Source organism: Rhinolophus sinicus, chromosome 12, assembly GCF_057876585.1.
Source record: "Rhinolophus sinicus isolate RSI-liver-muscle chromosome 12, RSI-T2T, whole genome shotgun sequence".
Classification (NCBI taxonomy): domain Eukaryota; kingdom Metazoa; phylum Chordata; class Mammalia; order Chiroptera; family Rhinolophidae; genus Rhinolophus; species Rhinolophus sinicus.
The window spans coordinates 44139241-44156505 of record NC_142512.1 but is presented as its reverse complement, the minus strand read 5'-3'; the positions used below and the strand labels follow the sequence as shown (position 1 = coordinate 44156505).

Here is a 17265-nt window from a genome sequence, read left to right as displayed (position 1 = left end):
GGGCCACACACAAGCCACAGGGAGCTACCAAATGCCACCAACCCAGACTTGTGAGATGCGGGAAGTGGGACCAGAAGAGCAGGTAGCAGGAGAGAAGGGGACAGCACCCTGTTGCTCAGCCCCCATCTCACTTCTATGCCTTCTATACAATTCTGTGCATCATATCCCATGGTCTTACCCCAAATCTACCCTGATGCAAGTATCCCCTGCTTTTCCAAAGTTCGCATTATACCACCTCGCTTTTACAAAAGACCTACATTACTACCTGTTTTCACTAACCGAAAAATATCCAAAGTGGATTTTCACCTTCATGAAAAAAGGCGAAAAGCGAAAATAACATACAGAGTTTGTTTTGCCTCAAGCAGTTTAAAGGCAGTGTGCCACCCCGGGCATCGAGAGTGCCCGAGCCAGGCTCCTTCCTTCCTTCCTTCCTTCCTTCCTTCCTTCCTTCCTTCCTTCCTTCCTTCCCTCCTTCCCTCCTTCCCTCCTTCCCTCCTTCCCTCCTTCCCTCCCTCCTCCCTCCCTCCCTCCCTCCCTGGGAACTATACTCAGCGTCTCAGCATCAAGCCTCCAAAGCTTGGAACTGTATCTGTGAGCATCTGGGCTTTATCTCGATTTACGCTATGCATCCATGAGCAAGATGTGTCCTAAAGTATCAGAAGAGCCTGAGAGAGCTTGGAAGGGTGTTACAATTAGCCTAAAACTGGACATAATTAGCATTTTAATCATGGTGGATGAAATAAAGACACTGTGCATGCATTGAATTTGGGTCTTAGAATGCTCAAAAATGTTTCCATATAAATTAATGGTAATTGCTTTTTTGCTTTACGCCATTTCCATTTATGAAAGGGCTCATAGGAATGCCGTACTTTTGGATAGCGGGGGACACGTGTATCTCTCCTCCACTGCCTCGAAAGGGAAGCCATCAGAAGAACAAAAGAAAAGAGATCATTCTTAACCCTTAAACTGAAAATAGGCTTCTGAAGCTCAGCAGACATGACAGGTTCAGACAAAGTTCTTGAGTCTGAGTCTGACTGCGCAATCGTGGGGGGGGGGGGGGCTCACCAATGCTTCTTACCCATCCCCCCCCCAACAATTTCTATAGTGCAGGGAGGGTGGAGGAGAGGTGGCATGGCAAGTTCTCTTTGTGCCTCAGTTATCTCATCTGTAAAGGGGGACAATCGCATCTACCTCATGGTGTGTTGAGAGGACAAAGTGAGTTAATTCACAGTAAGCAGTGAGAACTGGGCAGCACATAGGAACTACTCAATAAATATTTCGATTATTACAATTGTCACGGAGGAATGGCTTGTCTGAGGTAGTGTCCCTCGAAGCTCACAAATGGAGAAAGACACCATCCAAAGTTTCCCAAGTCCCTGAGAGAGATACAGACGGGCAACAGAAAGGCATCTCTGCACAAGCCAGGAGGGACATACAATGATGAGGACCAGATCCCTGGACACTCAGAACTTAGAGGAAGAAAGGAGAAAAACGCTGGCTGGATGAGAAAACCTTCATAGACCAGGATTTCCCTAAAAGGGCTAAAACTAAAGTTCTGCCAACAGCTGCTTTCAGAAGATAGTCCATTCTTTGCACTGACTGCCAGCACCAAATCCGTTTCAAGCAGGAAGTACCTGCTTGCTGCTTCGCTCTGTTCCTTTCTGGCAGCCCACCTGCTTTTTCAGACAAGGACGGAAATCTGCAGCTCAAGATGGAAGTCAGCCTCTTCCTGGGGCTCTTAGCAGCCCAGGCCCCTAAGATAAAGACCATCAGGCCAGGCCTGCACAGCTGGGCACTTTCATCTCATGCTGGTTCCCCTTAGAGCTGCTCCTTTTTTCTTCCAACTCCTTTCCCTTTTCCTCGCTCTTCCTGCTTTCCTTTCTGGGGGTCTTCCCTCAAGCAGAAATCTTTACCTTGTGCCTGCAACCGACTCAAGCCTTAGTGCCCAAGGCAGCTTGGCAGGGTACGGGCAGCTCTGTTCCAGGAGAGCCATGTGGTGTGGCTGGCTGGCTCCTCACCCCTGCGGCCTCACAGCGCTGCCCACTGGGCCAGGCCAACTCTGCCAGGACACCTGGGAGGAGGCATCTCTGCCCTGACAAGAAGAGGTTGTGAAAAGCCTGACACCATTCTCTCATTCATTCATGGATTCAGCGAGCTGTCCCTGAAAGTCCAGGTGGCCAGAGCTGGGCCGCTTCAGCCCTGCCAGTGAAGGTTGTTGGGCTCAGTTCCTAGCCTACAGTACCCTTTGCCCAGGCCCATGGGGATGGGTTTCAGGGCATCCCCCACCCAACAAAAATGGCATGTGGAGGTGCTTAATGCTTAGTGAATTGAGCCGAAAGAAATGAAGCTGTCTCATGAGCTCTACTAGAACCGTGCTAGAACCAGAGGCAAATAGCCAAGGTCCAGAGCCCTCCTCCTGCCCTGACAGGGCTACTGGAGCGTCCCCTTACCCTCCTCCTGCAGCCCCCCCCCCCCAGCAAAGAGGCTGGGAACCAAGTCTGTGGGGCGCCCCCAGGGCCTATGACGCTGTCTGAAATGCTTGCAGGTGAGGGCAGGGCTAGGAAAGGAGAGAGCAGTGAGGACAGGTATTTCTGGAGTGATTGAAACCTCTGGACACTCACCAGCCACTGCCCTCCAGACAGCATTGGCCATTTGGGTCCTCACTTCCTCAGCTGCTCCTGCCACCCCAGGAGTCAGCCCTCAGCTTTTTTTCACTCCTGGGGCAAGGGCTTCTGCCCAGGGTGACTCCCTGTAGCCAAGCTGTGGCCAAAGACTCACAGACAAAGCTGTTCCTGAGTTTGGAGAGAGAATCACTTCAGGGTGAAGTGGATTCATCATTACGGAGACTGATTGGATTGGGGCTCCCTCCCTAAAGTAACAGTCCTGTTGCTGCCATGGGGCTGCAGAGGGGAGAGTTGGAAGGAAACTGGAGGAAGGCCAAGCTGCTTTTCTTGGGCTCAGCCTCAGAAAAGCAGCTCACAAACCCCTGCTGGGGCTCCCTGACTCAGTAAATGGCACCCCACTCACTCTGCTGTCAGGCCAAAAGCTTTGGGGCATTTCCTGACCCCTCCCTCCTCTCCCACAGCACATCCAGTCCCCAGCAAGTGCGTTTGCTCTCCCTTCAGACAAATCTGTCTTTTCATACCACCAGAAAGATGCACAGAAACTAAGAAGTCGTTACCTGTCGGGGCAGGGGACACAGGTTGGGTAGGGACAGGGTGAGCTTATATCATTTAGGCTCTGAACCATGTGACGCTATTACCTATTCACAGAAGTAGAAACTTGTTTAAAAAATCATGAACAAGGCAAAACACACACGAACGCGCACGTGCACAGAATCGGACCATTGTTGCAGTCATGAGCCAAACCACCTTCTTAAAAGGTTAATCAGATTAGCCATTCCCACTGTACTTAAAACAAAGTCCACACTCTCTACCCCTGGGCAAATGGCCCGCCCCCACACCTCCCTGCCCCCACTCTTCCTCCCTCCCCACTTCGTTTCAGCCTCCCTTGCTGGTCCCCTGAAGCACCAGGGACCCCCACAGCAGGGCCTGGGCTGTTTCACCTGCCTGACACCTGGCCTAGGTGTTCACATTGTTCACTCCTTCACCTCCCTCAGGTGAGACCCTCCCCAACCCATGTCCTTGGGCTGCTTTAGCCCTCCTCACAGCATCTGGCTGACCTGGCAGAGTTGAGCATCCTCTGTTGGCAGGGCTGTCTCTTTGTTTGCTGCTGTATCTCCAGCTCAGTTATCTGCTGAGTGAAAGAGCGGATGAGTGAGGCGGGTGTGTGGGGCAGGAGGTCCTGTGATCCATTCCCCTGCTCTGGGTGGTTTCAGAGCCCAAGCTCCCAAGGACAAGTGTGCGCTTTCGCAAAGCTCAAGGCAGGTATGATGGCTGCTCTGGAAGGACGGTGATGGGAGGCCGCCACCCAGGGCTGACCTCCGCACCACAAATGCTCCCCCAGGAGCCAAAGCCCAGAAATAACAATAACAGTTGGCATTTATGGGGCACATACTACAAGAGCTCGTGGCACTTGCTAGTCTGCTTTGCACAGATGATCTCACTTAATCCTTAAATACCCTTAAAGCAACGCTAGGAGGTGAGCCCTGTTCGCCCAGCTTACACCTGTTGAAAATTGAGCTAAATTGCACAAACTTACACAGGTGTCAGGTGGCTCCTGAGCTCTCTCAACCACATACAAATCAAGTAGAACAGAAAAACAGGGGAAGGGTGAGCGGGCCCAGAAAGGTGAGGTCCTGGAAGAACAGAGCAGGGTGAGTGTCCTGTGAGGCCCAGAGGTAGAAGCCAAATGGTGCACTGCAGAAAGAACGCACGACGCGAGCGCCAAAGACAGCATGTATCTCTCAAGTGATATGAGGAACGAGGCTCACAACCGGACAAGGCAAGAATCCTCTCTCAAGCCTCTTAAAGGTGTTTTATTTGTTGCTTTTCTTTTTTCTTTTTTTTTTTCTTTTGACAATAATGGCACATTAAAAAAATTAAGAACTACAAAAAAAGGACCATGTCTTTGGAGTCCATGTTCACATTGTCCGGCGCCGCGGCACCAGGACAGGCCGTACACTTCCACCGGGGCTGGGATTCCGGCCTCTTGGAAAGGCACCGGGTCAGCTCTCTGCATGGGGCCACTCCAGGAGCGTGGGCACTGTTCCTCTGGGCCCCACTAGAGGGCGAGCACCTGGAGCCGTCCCAAGCTCCCACTTCTCTGAGGCCCCCAGGACTCTGGAAACCCCCTCCGCTCTCTCTCCAAACCAGAGCCAGGAGCTGGAAACACGAGGAAACTTATTTTGGTCCCCACAGGGGACTCTTTAAGGACAGAGCCCTCCCCCGACCGGCAGGAGATGACACCCCAGCCCAGCTCGGTCACCCCCAAGAGGTTGGGTGTCTCTCCCCAGTCCTATCTTCAGCCCAGCTGACACCACAGCGGTGCCCTGGCCCCTCCTGCCACGCCCAATGGCCACCCCAGCAGGCACAGGAATGATGAATGCTTGGACCCTTCAGCTGACCCCCCACCAAGAGCAAGAGGACTCCCCGAACCCCAGGGCCTTGGCTCAGAAGGAAGGCCTGGGTGAGAAGTGGGAAAAGGGGCTGGGGTGAGGGGCTCAGAGCTGAGGCTGCCAGGTGGGAAGGAGAGAAGCGACAGAGGCTGGCTGAGGGCTCAGAGGAGGCTCCTCAAGCTGTGCAGTGAATAGGGGATCCTAGGACATGGATCAACAGGCCTAGGCAGGGGGGTCTGGGAAGAAAGAGGCAGAAAGAGGCTTCTGTCCTGCCTCTGGTTACTGTAGGGGCACAGGCCCAGGTGACAAGCCCTCAGGTCCCCCAAAAGGCAAACACCACGCTGCTCTCAGCCAGGTCTCAGCCCAGCCCTCATGGGAGGGAGGGGACCCCACCAGCCCAGGCCCTGCCCAGCCCCACCTCCCAACAGCAGCTCCCAAGGACACCCCTCCATAGCCCATCTTGGACTGGTAGCTAGTGGGGGGCCCAGCTGACCCAGCTCCTCCTGCCCAGGCCCTGACCACGCCCTTGGCTCTACTCCTGCTGCTCGTTCATTTCCATGTCGGACACCAGAATGTTCTTCTCAGTGGCCTCGCCGGGACCGGAGGAGCTGCGGCTGTAGCGGGCGCCCTCAAAGGCCCCACGCTCCACGCTCTGTCGCCGCCGGTAGAGGATCAAGGCTGCGGTCATCAGGGCCAGGAGCAGCAGCACTGCCATCAGCACCACCACCAGCGCCGCCGGGTTCTCTGGCAGCGCTGCTGTGGCAAGAGGGACATTCAATCAAGAAACCCCACCACTGCCAGGAACCCGCTGCCCACCACCCAGAATGAGAGGAAAAGGAGGGAGAAGGCTCGTCTTAGCCCTGCCTTCTACTCACCTGACGGGGAGAAGCTGCTCTCCTCAGCTGCAGGGAAGAAGGTGGAACCAGTTAAGAATAGCACTAGTAATAATAACAATAATAGCAAAGACATATAGAGCACTTTCTGAGTGCCAGACACTTAATTAGTTCATTTCATCTTGTAGGTACTGTTATTATCCCTATTTTACATAGAGAAACTGAGGCCATAGAGTTTAAGTAATTTGCCCAGGGTCACATAGATGGTAAGTGGTTTGGCCGGGGCTTGAACCCTGCCCATGCCCTTAACCACTACAAAATGATGGGTTTGCTGTCTATCTTGGAAATTTGTAGGAAAAGACGGTCCTTCCTACAGACCAATTTATCCCAGGGGAGGGTCCCAGCAGCCCCAGACCTATCTGTTCATTTCTTCACATGCACTGTCGCCTGCAGAATTAGACGCAGCCCTGAGCCACACCCCAGCACCAGCTTCGTGGGGGCGGAAGGAGGCTGAGCGGTGTGCCTGCCAGGGCACTCACCTCGAGGGAGCTTGCAGACAACGCCCATGGTGATGTTAGTGCAGGCGCCAGGCCGCCACAGCCCGCTGCTGCTCTGGATCCAGTAGCAGCTGTTGTGACTCAGCATGCTGGGGCCCAGGCCAGGGGGCCCCCAGTTGGAATAGTTCACAGCTGTGTTGTCCTGCCAGACCAGGGTGCCTCCTATGGGAAAGAAGGCACTGAGGGGGTGCAGGGGAGGGGACACATGTTGGAGCAGAAGCAGATGGGAAAGAGCAGACATGTTCTAGAACCAACTCTCCCTCCCACAAGTCCTCACACCCACCAAGCCCTGGTGGAGGGCATCTCCCCTACAGCCTGAGGCCTTAACCTCCCCACCCCACACACAGGGTACCCACCTTTGGGGTTGAAGTTCATGCCTAGCCAGGCGCCCCGACTCTGGCCTTCAGAGCTCTGCAGATGCTCCCAGACAAACACGTTCTCCATTTCATCCAGAATGGACAGGACTGCCCCACCCACTGCCACAAGGGAGGTCCACGTCAGGCACCACAGGTCTCCCTGGGGTACTAGAGCGCCCCCAGAGGCCCCAGCCCTCCTCTCTGACCGCCTGAGTCAAGGATGGTGTGGAGTCCATGCATCCGTGTGTGCACGTGCTAACATTGTAGGGGTATATACGTAGAATGTCACATATGGTCTCTGTCTATGGGAATGTGACAGGGCACGTATGTGTGAGTGTTCACGGGAAGAGTGTAGCATGGGGACTGCTTTCATGGGGTCTGAGTGTCCATGAGACGGGTCACCACCCGAAGTGCCCACGAGTGGGCCCTAGCCCGCCCTCACCCACCTCTCTGGCAGCGCTGCAGCGCCTCCTTGTGGCCCAGCAGCAGCTCCATGTGGAAGGAGTAACAGTGCTCCCGGAAGGGAATCCATGCGGAGTCGGCCAGGCCCTGAGGACAGCTGCCGTGGTAGCTTATTCTTCGAGGAGGGGGCCCTGTAAGGGTGCGGGATTGATGAAGTGGCCCAGAGTCCTCCCCGGAATGGCCTAGGCCTTGCCCATCCCTCCATCCAAGCAGTTGGGCACTCACTATTGTTAACTTCACACATAGCTCCCTGCAACTTGGTGTCGCAGCTGGTGGTACGCCAGGCCCCATCCACGTCCACATAGGCGCAACCTCCTGGCTGCTGGGGCTCCCCGTCCTGCCAGCTCACATAGCTCAGGGGCTCCTCTGAGACCCAGGAGTACCGCCGGGAGCCCTGAGCACAAGGAGGCTGTCAGGGTGGAGGAAGGGGACCAGCCACGGGAGGTGGGGGCAGGTAAGGCAGGGGGTTAGGAAGGGACAGGAGGAAACTCAGGGGAGTGGGCCCAGTCTCGGTGCCAGGACAAGGGTTGGGAGCCCACCTCTTCACTGGCCAGCCCGATCCAGAGTGGTGTGTGCAGCCCTCGGGCAGCCTGAGTGAGGAAGGCCTGGGTGTAGGGGTCAGGCACGTGTGCCAGGCTGGTGTTGCGGCTCTCACACAGCAGGAGGGCATCATGCCAGCGAAGTGGCTTCTGCAGCAGCCGGAAGGTGCCACTGAGGTAGGAGAGCTCAATGCCCGGGGCAGGGGGCGATGCTGCTGGGGATGGGCTCAGCGAGGGGTCTACAGGGAAGGGGACAGGGCTCAGGCATGAGGCTGGGGGAGCATCAGGCATCGGGTAGAGACCAGGTTTCCATGGGGCACAGCGCTTGGCACAAAGTAACACTGAGTGTTAGCCACTGTTATGATTAATAATGCATTCTCGCTAGTAAACCGAGGAACAAGCTGGAGCCTTGAATTCTCCTACCCCAGGACCCCAAGGCAGAGGAATGCGTGATGCAGAAGCTCAGGTTGCTTGACACCATGTGCAATGTCTAGTCTTTCCTGGTCAGTCCTTTATACCCCAAACCTTTTTCCTGAGCCCCCTCGGTGCTCACTACTTTTCCCTCTGATTGGTACCTGGCCTTTCTGCCCACCTGTTTCCCAAGCAGATACAAGACTCTGGGGGTGACCCCAAGGACCCCTGAGGTCAGGAACCATGTTTCATTCCTCCTGACCTGGCCCACAGCATCTAGCCCAGTGATGGGGTTCCCAAGTTCCCTGGTAACATGTACCTGTGCCCTTCTGGCAGATGAAGCCGTGTGTTTCCTCGGTGCAGCTCCGATCATCCCAGCGGCCAGTGAAGTGGGCTGAGGGGCTATGCAGGACCACCGCACAGCTGGTCTGGGGGGAAGGAGCTGCTCAGGGGAGCCCCAGCAGCTGCCTCCACCTTGTGCCACTGCCCCCAAAAGGCACTATGAGTAAAGACGCTGGAAGAGGGGGAACCCAGGGAGTGAAGGCAAGTGCCACAATCTAGGGCAGCAGAGCAAGGGGTGGGTGGCAATGGAGAGTGGGGAGGGGCTTCCTCACCGGTATGTTGCCACTGGGAGCAGGGCTAGGGCCAGAGGGTTCCCCCGGTGCCCAGTTGGCATACAGGAGAGGCTCTTGCTCCACCCACTGGAAGTCCCTCTGCGAGGCATGGAGGCCAATCCAAAGGTCAAAAGTCACATTGGGCAGGCTGGCTGTGATGAATGCTACAGTCCCCCAGAAGAGAAAATTATGAGCAACAGGGCAGCCCCCTGCTCACTCTGCACTAGTCATTTTGGGGGACTGTGTCAGAGGATACTGGGGCCTCCCCAGGGGCTGGCCCTACCTTGTTCTAAGGGGTTTGCAATGGTGACCAGTTGGGCCTCTTGCTGTTCACAGGAGAACTGTGCCTCTGACCACTTCACCTGGTCCTGGGGGTCCTGGCCCTGGATTCGGAAACACTGGGGGCGGAGGGGGAGGCATGATGTCCAGTTCCACCTCCCTGTCCCACAAACCCAGAAACTCCACTGCGTACCCCTCAGCAGTAGGCCCTGGGGAGGCTTTGGAGGCTGTGAGAAAAATATCAGAACCAGGACATCTGGGTCCCCTTGAGCAAGCCTCCAGTACCCTCTCAACCTGCCACAGCAGATCACACACACTTGCCCACACTCTGGGGAATTTTTAGTGGGAGCACTTCTTTGGGTCACCAAAGGCTCTACTACCCATGACAATGGCACCTGGGCCAAGCACTGAGAGGTAGGACAAGGTCTGTCTCACCCTCTGCTAAACATCCTGAGTGTTGTCTGAAATCTGTTATCTTGCCCTTTGAACTTACATGATCATCTCTACGATAGTTTTATCTTTATTTTTAAATGATCTGTTAGTCAACAGCTTCTATCGCTTGTAATTTTATGTTTCTCTTTCCCACCTTCATTTTTTCCATAATGTTAAAGGAAATCTTTATCACGCGAAGACTCTCTCTTTGAAAATGAAGGATGTACAGTGATTTTCTGCTCAGAGGCAGTGTGATGGGGAGAAAGAATATATGTAAAATTCATTCTGTTTTATATTAGGTGGAAGAACCCTTGAGAAGAAGTTTTTGGAAAATTTTAACAACATGAGAAAATGCTCAAAATACAACACCGAGAAAAAAAGCTGGATACAAAATTGCATTATTTAGTATGATCTCAATTATGCAGAAAAAGGCGGGAAGGGGAGTAAAATATAGTGGTTATCTCTGGAGAGAATGGGTGAGTTTTATTTTCTTTCTGTATTTTCCGAAGTTTTAATAATACACAGGCCTTACTTTTTTTTTTAACAGAAAAGTATAATATTCACTCAACTATTCTGAGGAGAGTAAGCTCTATGACACTAAGAGGCTGGTTGCACTCCAATGTATGACAAAGACTTATGGATTATATTATCTAGGGTTACCTAATCTAATCCTCTCAGTCAGAACAAGTGGTCTTACAATATGCTGCGAAGAAATAGTGGATGGAAACTCATGCCAGTACAAACAAGGAAACCTCCACCTTCTCTTCCCGGGATAAACTCCCTTCAGCTACTAGTAAAAACAATGAAGGTCTAATCAGGTCTGATCAATCAGCAGAGGGTGCAAACAGAATCACTTTTGGAAAGAAACTCATATTCTAGAAGAAGCATTTTGAAAACATGTTTAGAAACATATCCACTCTAATTTTATTGCCCCAAACTTTCCTACGTGTACACTCAAAACACTTGAGAAGAAAATTTTCTAAATGTTATTTTTAAAAAAATCTGCCAAGGACTTTTTTTTTTAACCTACTTGATCAGGTCTTATGATTAGTATATGAGGGAGATTAGTTTCAAATGCAGAAATTTACCAGCCAATTTTTATAGAAAAACCTTTCTTTAATTAGAAGGACTGAAAAGTGGAGAGAATGCCTTAGGAAGCCCAGCCAATGATGGATGAACTTTTTTCACTTTGATCTATTTGTCTTTGTGAGTCAACTTTTTAATCTGCAACAAGCATTAAATCCATGTTTTGAAATAATCAGAACTTCAAACAAGACCCGTGATTCATGAATCATAAAGTATCGGACCAAGATTTTTAAAAAATAATGAGAAATATGCAACCACTGTGTTCTTTATAATTATTTAAATATTAATAGTGATGATTGATAATTTTTGAGTGAGCACAAAAATTTTCATACCACTAATATAGAAAAATTTTTAAACTTAAAAATACTATTTTAAAATCTTTAGCTCATGCTGAATACTGTTTTGTTCTTGTGTGTATTTTCCTATATATAACATTAGTCACATTAGTATGGAATTAAATATACACATATATATTATGTACTCACACATGTATGGGGGAGCCAAAAAAATGTATACATATGACTTGTATTCATCTTTTGTTATTGGTATATATTGAGTATCACAATTTTAATACAGTTTTTTCCTTTCTTAAAATGTGTATACATTGTTTTGGCACCCTCTGTATATAACATACATACACATACACACACACACACACACACACACACACTTTGTATGTTCAATATTTTATTTCACTAATAGGAGTTCATTATAAAAATGTTTGACGACTGCTTATCTAGAAAACTCACCAACTCTGGACACTCTCAGTTCCTGATGGATCAGGTGTTACCACACGGGGTCATTTTCTAAGAAGTCTAGCCCTGGCTTGGGGGCCAAGTAGGAGAGGTGGGTGGGTACAGACAAAAGGCCATGACTTCTGACATCTTGGTGTTGGCAAAGGGCCAGGACTTCTGAGGCTCAACCTTCCCATATTCACATCCTCTCCCCGACTCCTGGGGGTGACCCCCCTCCTCCTACCTTGTTGAGGAACTGATTCCAGCCAGAGGGACAGCCCCCCAGGGCCGTGGGTGGCAGGTCAGGTGGCTGCATCTTTCTGGTGCTATTGCTTCGTTTGCAGATGTAGGGCAAGGCTGTCAGGCACCTCTGGTCCCCCCAGTCCTCTGCAGAGAGGGGAGGAAAGGGCAGTCACCTCCAGTTCAGGGTAGGGCTGGCAGCATGCTTGTCTCATGCCGAGAGGAGGCTGAGCTGGGGCTCAGGTCCCTGTGCCCAACTCTGAACTCAAGTCCTCTGTGGCTGTGGGACTGTTGGGACAGGCCTTCTCCTCTCTGGTCTGGCCCTACTTGAGTTGTGGAGTTGTGGGAACAAAGAGAATGAGAAGAGACTGAGGGCCCCTGCCCACGTTCACCTCACTGGCCCCAACATTGACCCTCCTCAGCTTCTGTTACCCCGTGCCCCCCCCCTTGCCCTCACCTCGGCTGGCCGTCATGTACACGCACTTCTTATCCTTGCCGATGGGCCGAGGTTTGCCGGGTGCCCAGGAGATGAAGTTTATAATGGATCCATCTGTCCACCTGCAGTGGCACCAAGCAGGGGTGACTCCAGCACCGGCCCCAGTCTCCACCTCCCCCATATACAGCAGTGAAGGCCATGGGAAAGAGGGCAGGGAAGGGCCCAAGTTCAGGAGCTCCTCTGTAGGCTGAGGAGTGGGGCTACTGTGCTCAGTACAAGGGAGACCCGAGGACCTGGTGCCTCCATAAGGCCCGGCCTTCCCTGGACACCGATTTCTCCAACTAGAGAAAAAGTCTAAGAATCCCAGAGCAGGGCTCCAAGGGCAGCATTGTGCGGATACCCATGTGCTCCTGGTCCTTCCTGCCTCAGTGCATCGCAGGTGGGCCCTGAATACAAACAGGCCCCTCTGGACTGTTATCATGTTCTTCCCCATGTCCTGCGAGGGACTGCTTTATGAGTGACTCCAGCAGAACATGAGCTGCCATGATTTAGTGCCCAATAACGTGCTGGATTCTGTGCTAAGGACCTCATATATCTTATTTCTAATTCTCACAACAATCCTCCCAGGCAGACCTCATTACTCTCATTTTCAGATGAGAAAACTGAGGCCCAGAAAGGTTAAGTCACTTGCTCAAAGCAACACAGCCAGCAAGGGGCAGAGCTGGATTCAAATACAGGTCCATCAGTCTGTGTGTGCTGTGCAGCCTCCCGACCTGCAGCCGGGGGTTGGGGCCAGCCATCCAGGCATGCACCCCCTCCCACACCCGCTCCCCCCACCCCCAGGGCTCCTACCTGAAGCGTCCATCACTCTCCGAGGTGTGCAGGCCAATCCACCAGTGCTGTTCCTGGCCCCTGGAGAACTGGGGAAGCCAGGCGAGCAGGGGAGGGTCAGAAGGGCCTCTCTTTCATGCTCCTGGGCCTGCCCTCCCCTGACCACAGCCCCATACTCCCTCCCGTGCCCACCTTCTGCAGGTTGTGCCCCAGGAAGTCCAGCTCTGCCTGGCTGTGCACAGAAGCCAGCTCAGCCTGGAACCACGTGCAGACGCGCTGTGCCTGCGCCCACGTGGAATGGTGCTCAAAGAACTTGTACTCGGCCTCCTGGAAACGCAGCCATTCCCGCCGGCCTGCGCGGGCAGTGAGGGCGTGGGAGTGGCGGCCAGGCTGCAGCTCTCTGCCCGCCCATGGAGAAGGACAAGGCTGGTCCAGGGCAGAGTTCCTGGCCAATACAGTTATAGGTGCCCCGATCCCTTTTCTTTTGGCTTGAACCCCTAACTTTTTTCCTGGCTAGGCCCTGCCCCAGAGGTGACACCCCTTCCCCTCTCCGGACTGCTATAGGGAACAGGATGGGCAGGGGGGCCTCACCTTGTGGGTTGACATCTGGCTCCCGCACGTCCACACCTACCGGGACAATATAAACAGAGATGATGCAAGGAAAGGAGAACCTCCCCTGGGTCCTGGGCCTGCCGCCCTTTGCCCCACTCCGTCCCCCAGAACCACCCCCACCCAACCTCGAGGGATCTTGCAGATCCAGTCCAGCTGCGTCTCGCACTGCATGGCCACCCACTGCAGGGAGGCCAGGTCGAGCACTGCACAGCCCCGGATATCGTCATCATCGTGCCGGCTCCGGTCGAAATTGTGGTAAGAGAACTGAAGACGGAGGTCAGAGTGGGAGAGGGTCCTAAGGCACGAGGCGCAGGCTGCCCCCATCCCCAGAAGAGATGAACAAGAGGCCTGGCCTGAGCTGGGAACCTCCCAACCTGGGCAGGACGACCCCCATTATCCTTTCCGCTACCTGCCAGTTCTGGCCAGAAGCCCTACCTCTTGTTCAACCTCACCCAAGCCCAGGCCCTGTGCGCCCCACCCCCAAAGGACCCCGCCCACCATCAAGCCTCTCCCACTAATGCCCCGCCCACCTCCTCCAGGCCTCACCCCCAGGCCGTCACTCCAGCGCCAGCTCTGCCCCAGTCTGGGGTCTCGACGGTTTAGGCCGATCCAGAACCAGTGCTGCTCATGGATCTCAGGCTCAGATTCACTTCAGCACAACCCAGGGGTTGGGACAGAAGAGATTGGAGTGAGAGGAGCAGGGGCCAAACACACCCCCGCCCCTTGCAGCTCTGACCTGGGCAGTCCCCCAGGGCCTGAGGTCTCTCCATCTGGGCTTCATGCTCACCTGGGGTGGGGGATACACTGTTGGGGCCACTTAAAAGCTCTCTCCCCAGAGAACTGGACCAGGCCCCCAGCTCATGGAGTGGTGGATGGCCTGGCTCCCTCCTGTGGCTTCCCTTTGGGTGGGGTTTGCTCTGCCAGCAAGACTCTGAAGCTTTCACTTTAGGGAGTTTAGAAGTCGATGGGAGTGGATAAACCTGGGACTCTGGAATCAGGTAACCATGGATTCTAGGACTGCTTCACCCATGGAGCAGCTCTGTGACCTTTGGGAAATAACCCAATCTCTCTCTATCAGCTCACAAGGTCAATAATAATATCTACTTGCTAGGGTTGCTGAGAAGATTAAATAAGGATTAAATGTTTAGCACAGTACCTGGTACCTGGTGAGAAGCGATCAATATGAGCTATTACAATAACTAGTCAAATAATGTAATTGTGGTATTTGCTGGGAGGAGATATCCTTGGAATTAAGACCTCAGGAAGCCTGGATGCACCTGGATTTTTCCCAGGGCTATAGATTACAGGTGTTGTGTGTATCATAGGATGCCTGGAGCCCACGGGACAGAGATGGGGTCCTGGAGGGACCTCCACTGGCAAATGCTCATTTTTGTAGCCTTTTCCCCTTGTCTCTCAGGAAAAGCTTTTTATTGAGGAGTGTGAGCTATTATGGGATGGGATAGGGTGGGGGGGAAACACTCAACTTGTCTAAGGTTTTGTAACGGAGGACGGATGGGGAGGAGTTACTGTGTAAGTTTGTGAGTCTGAGGGGGTGTTGCTGGCTCTGTGATGCTGGTGGACAACACGTGGTCTCCAATTCCAGGGAGACCAGGGGTACAGAATGGTCCTGGCACTAGCAGCAGATACACAGGTCACTCCAAGCCCTCACACAGGCCACACTAGAATCACCTTCGCCCTGGCCCCTGCCCAGTAAAACCAAGAGCCACACACACAGGCATGCACGCAGGCCACCACCCCAGGCTCAGTACCCGAAGATCTTGTTGAGCATGTTGGCCACAAAGTGTTCTTCCTCATAGCTGGCCAGGCTCAGCAGCTGGGCCCCCAACTCCTGGCAGGCTCCCTGGGCCTGGACCCAGCTCTTCTTGTCCTGCAGTCGCTCTGAGCTGAACACCTACAGGAGCAGAGCCCAGCTGTCCAAGCTGTCCCCACTGGCCCAGTTCCCCAGGGGACGCCTGCCCCGCTATGACAGCAATGGGGAGCGGGGCTGGGGTTGCACTGTACAGGGGGTCCAGGCTAGCTAAGACAATCCTGCTCATCAGAGCATGAGCCTGGAGGAAGAGAGCCGGCACAGGCAGTTCCTGCAGAACGCCCCCTGCCCGGTCCCCCTGACCAGTGGCAAGATCTGGCTCTTATCTCAGCAGAGCCACAATAAGCTGTGAGCAAGTCCCTCCCCCTCCCTGGACTTCAGTTTTTCCATGGAATAAAAGAGCCTGGACTACGTCAGTGGCTCCCAAACCCAGCCGAGTTTAGAAATACGGATTACCAGGCCCCACCCCAAGCTACTGAATCCCCATCTCCATTGTGGCAGCCTGAAGATTTTATTTTTATCAAGCTACCCAAGCAATTCTGAAGAGCAGCCAGCCTGGCCCCCAACATGTGGGAACCTCTGAAACCAACAATCTATATGGTTTCTTCAATTCCTCAAATATTTATTGAGCACCTACTATGTGCCAGGTCTCAGATTCCACTGACAAGTTTCACCAGAAATGCTCTGTCTGCCGTCCATTGTAGGGAAAAGTGTTTTTGGGGCCACTGTCTGGATGGTAGGTGGGTTCTACTTGGATCTCCCACCCCCAACCAAGGTGAGGTGCCTCTTTGCTCTCTTCTCTCTCCCTCCCCTCATGCCAAAGGCTGCGTACCTTATAGCAGTGCCGGAGTTTGGGGTCTGAGGCCCAGCCCTGGGGACACGAGCCAGTAAGGCTGGGCGTCGGGTCTAGCCCAGGCAGTTCCGGTGTCACTGGTGTACCCAGGCTCTGCCTGCAGATGTAACGAGCCCGGAACATGGTGCAGTTCTTCACCTCCCACAGCCCCATGGCGCTGCCCGTGGCCAGAGCCACGCAGCCCCCACGGCTGTACCCTGAAGGAAGGAGAAGGGAGACCCTTATGCTGAGGAGGACTCATGGTCTGGCCCTCACTCACATGCCCGTGGGGCACCACCACAGCCCTCACACTTGGAACCAGCTTGGCCGGCTCTGCAAGGACATACTATGTGGGGCCCACATGGGAAGAGGGGAATGGAGGCAGAGTCATAGCGCTATGTTCACTCATATGAGATCTTAGGTAAGTTGCTTAATCTCTCTGAAACTATTCATCATCGACCTCATCAGGTTATTGAAAGTGTTAATAAAGATAATGAATGTAAAATGGTAATAATAATAATAGCAAGCACTTATATTGTGCTCACTATTCTAAGAGCTTTACTTGTATTAACCCATTTAAGCCCACATCAATCCCAAGAGGAAAGCACCATTATCCCCATTTGACAGATGAGAAAACTGAGGCTCAAAGATGCACAGCTAATAAACAGCAGAATCAGGATCTGAGCCGGGCAGTTTGGCTCCCGAGCCTGTGCTCCTGATGGCTTCACCGTACTGTACAAATGATCAGTTCACTGGGTCTCGGTCCTGGCAGGGCAGGTCCACCGAGGCAAGTCAAAGAAGGGGGCTGACCAAGCGCTGTCGAGGAGGAGCTCACCAGGCTGGTCCCGGTTCCAGTGGGTGTACATGACCTCATCCCCACTGAGCCAGCGGAAGGAGCCGGTGCTGTTGAGGTCCTGCAGGGCGGTCCAGAAGTACTCGCCATCCCAGCTGTAGATGAGGCTGCTGACAAAGGCCTGCTCGAACCTGTGGGGAGAAGGCTGGTCGCTCCCCACCGCTCCTCGGGCCACAGGCTAGATGCTCTGCCCTGGGAGTTTGGGTGCTGTGTCCGACCAATAACTTGCTCAGGGAAGTGGGGACCCCTGGGGACCCTGCAACTAACACATAGCAACCCAGCTCCCCCAGAAGAAAGTAGACAAAATCAGACA

At 53.3% G+C, this 17265-nt stretch overlaps 1 protein-coding gene across 5 annotated transcripts in view; it reads right to left on the bottom strand.

Moving 5' to 3' along the window:
- Positions 1-4418: 4418 nt before the first annotated feature.
- The window catches only part of MRC2 (mannose receptor C-type 2), a 51261-nt gene continuing 38414 nt past the window's right edge, over positions 4419-17265 (bottom strand). Inside the window, exons 11-31 of one of the 5 annotated variants that reach the window (XM_019733027.3) lie at positions 16935-17083; positions 16100-16317; positions 15209-15351; positions 13986-14088; positions 13565-13703; positions 13419-13454; positions 13020-13180; positions 12849-12916; positions 12018-12118; positions 11565-11707; positions 9073-9187; positions 8790-8953; positions 8495-8603; positions 7765-8003; positions 7451-7619; positions 7210-7356; positions 6764-6883; positions 6390-6569; positions 5893-5919; positions 5511-5773; positions 4419-4784 (exon numbers count right to left, since the gene is read on the bottom strand). In XM_019733027.3, coding sequence (XP_019588586.2) covers positions 5550-5773; positions 5893-5919; positions 6390-6569; positions 6764-6883; positions 7210-7356; positions 7451-7619; positions 7765-8003; positions 8495-8603; positions 8790-8953; positions 9073-9187; positions 11565-11707; positions 12018-12118; positions 12849-12916; positions 13020-13180; positions 13419-13454; positions 13565-13703; positions 13986-14088; positions 15209-15351; positions 16100-16317; positions 16935-17083 — 2755 coding nt within the window. In that variant the 3' untranslated portion in view covers positions 4419-4784; positions 5511-5549. Of the gene's footprint in view, positions 5774-5892; positions 5920-6389; positions 6570-6763; positions 6884-7209; positions 7357-7450; positions 7620-7764; positions 8004-8494; positions 8604-8789; positions 8954-9072; positions 9188-11564; positions 11708-12017; positions 12119-12848; positions 12917-13019; positions 13181-13418; positions 13455-13564; positions 13704-13985; positions 14089-15208; positions 15352-16099; positions 16318-16934; positions 17084-17265 lie in introns of all 5 variants that reach the window. The other 4 variants (XM_088802313.1, XM_074319620.2, XM_019733029.3 and 1 more) reach the window with 4 other exon arrangements.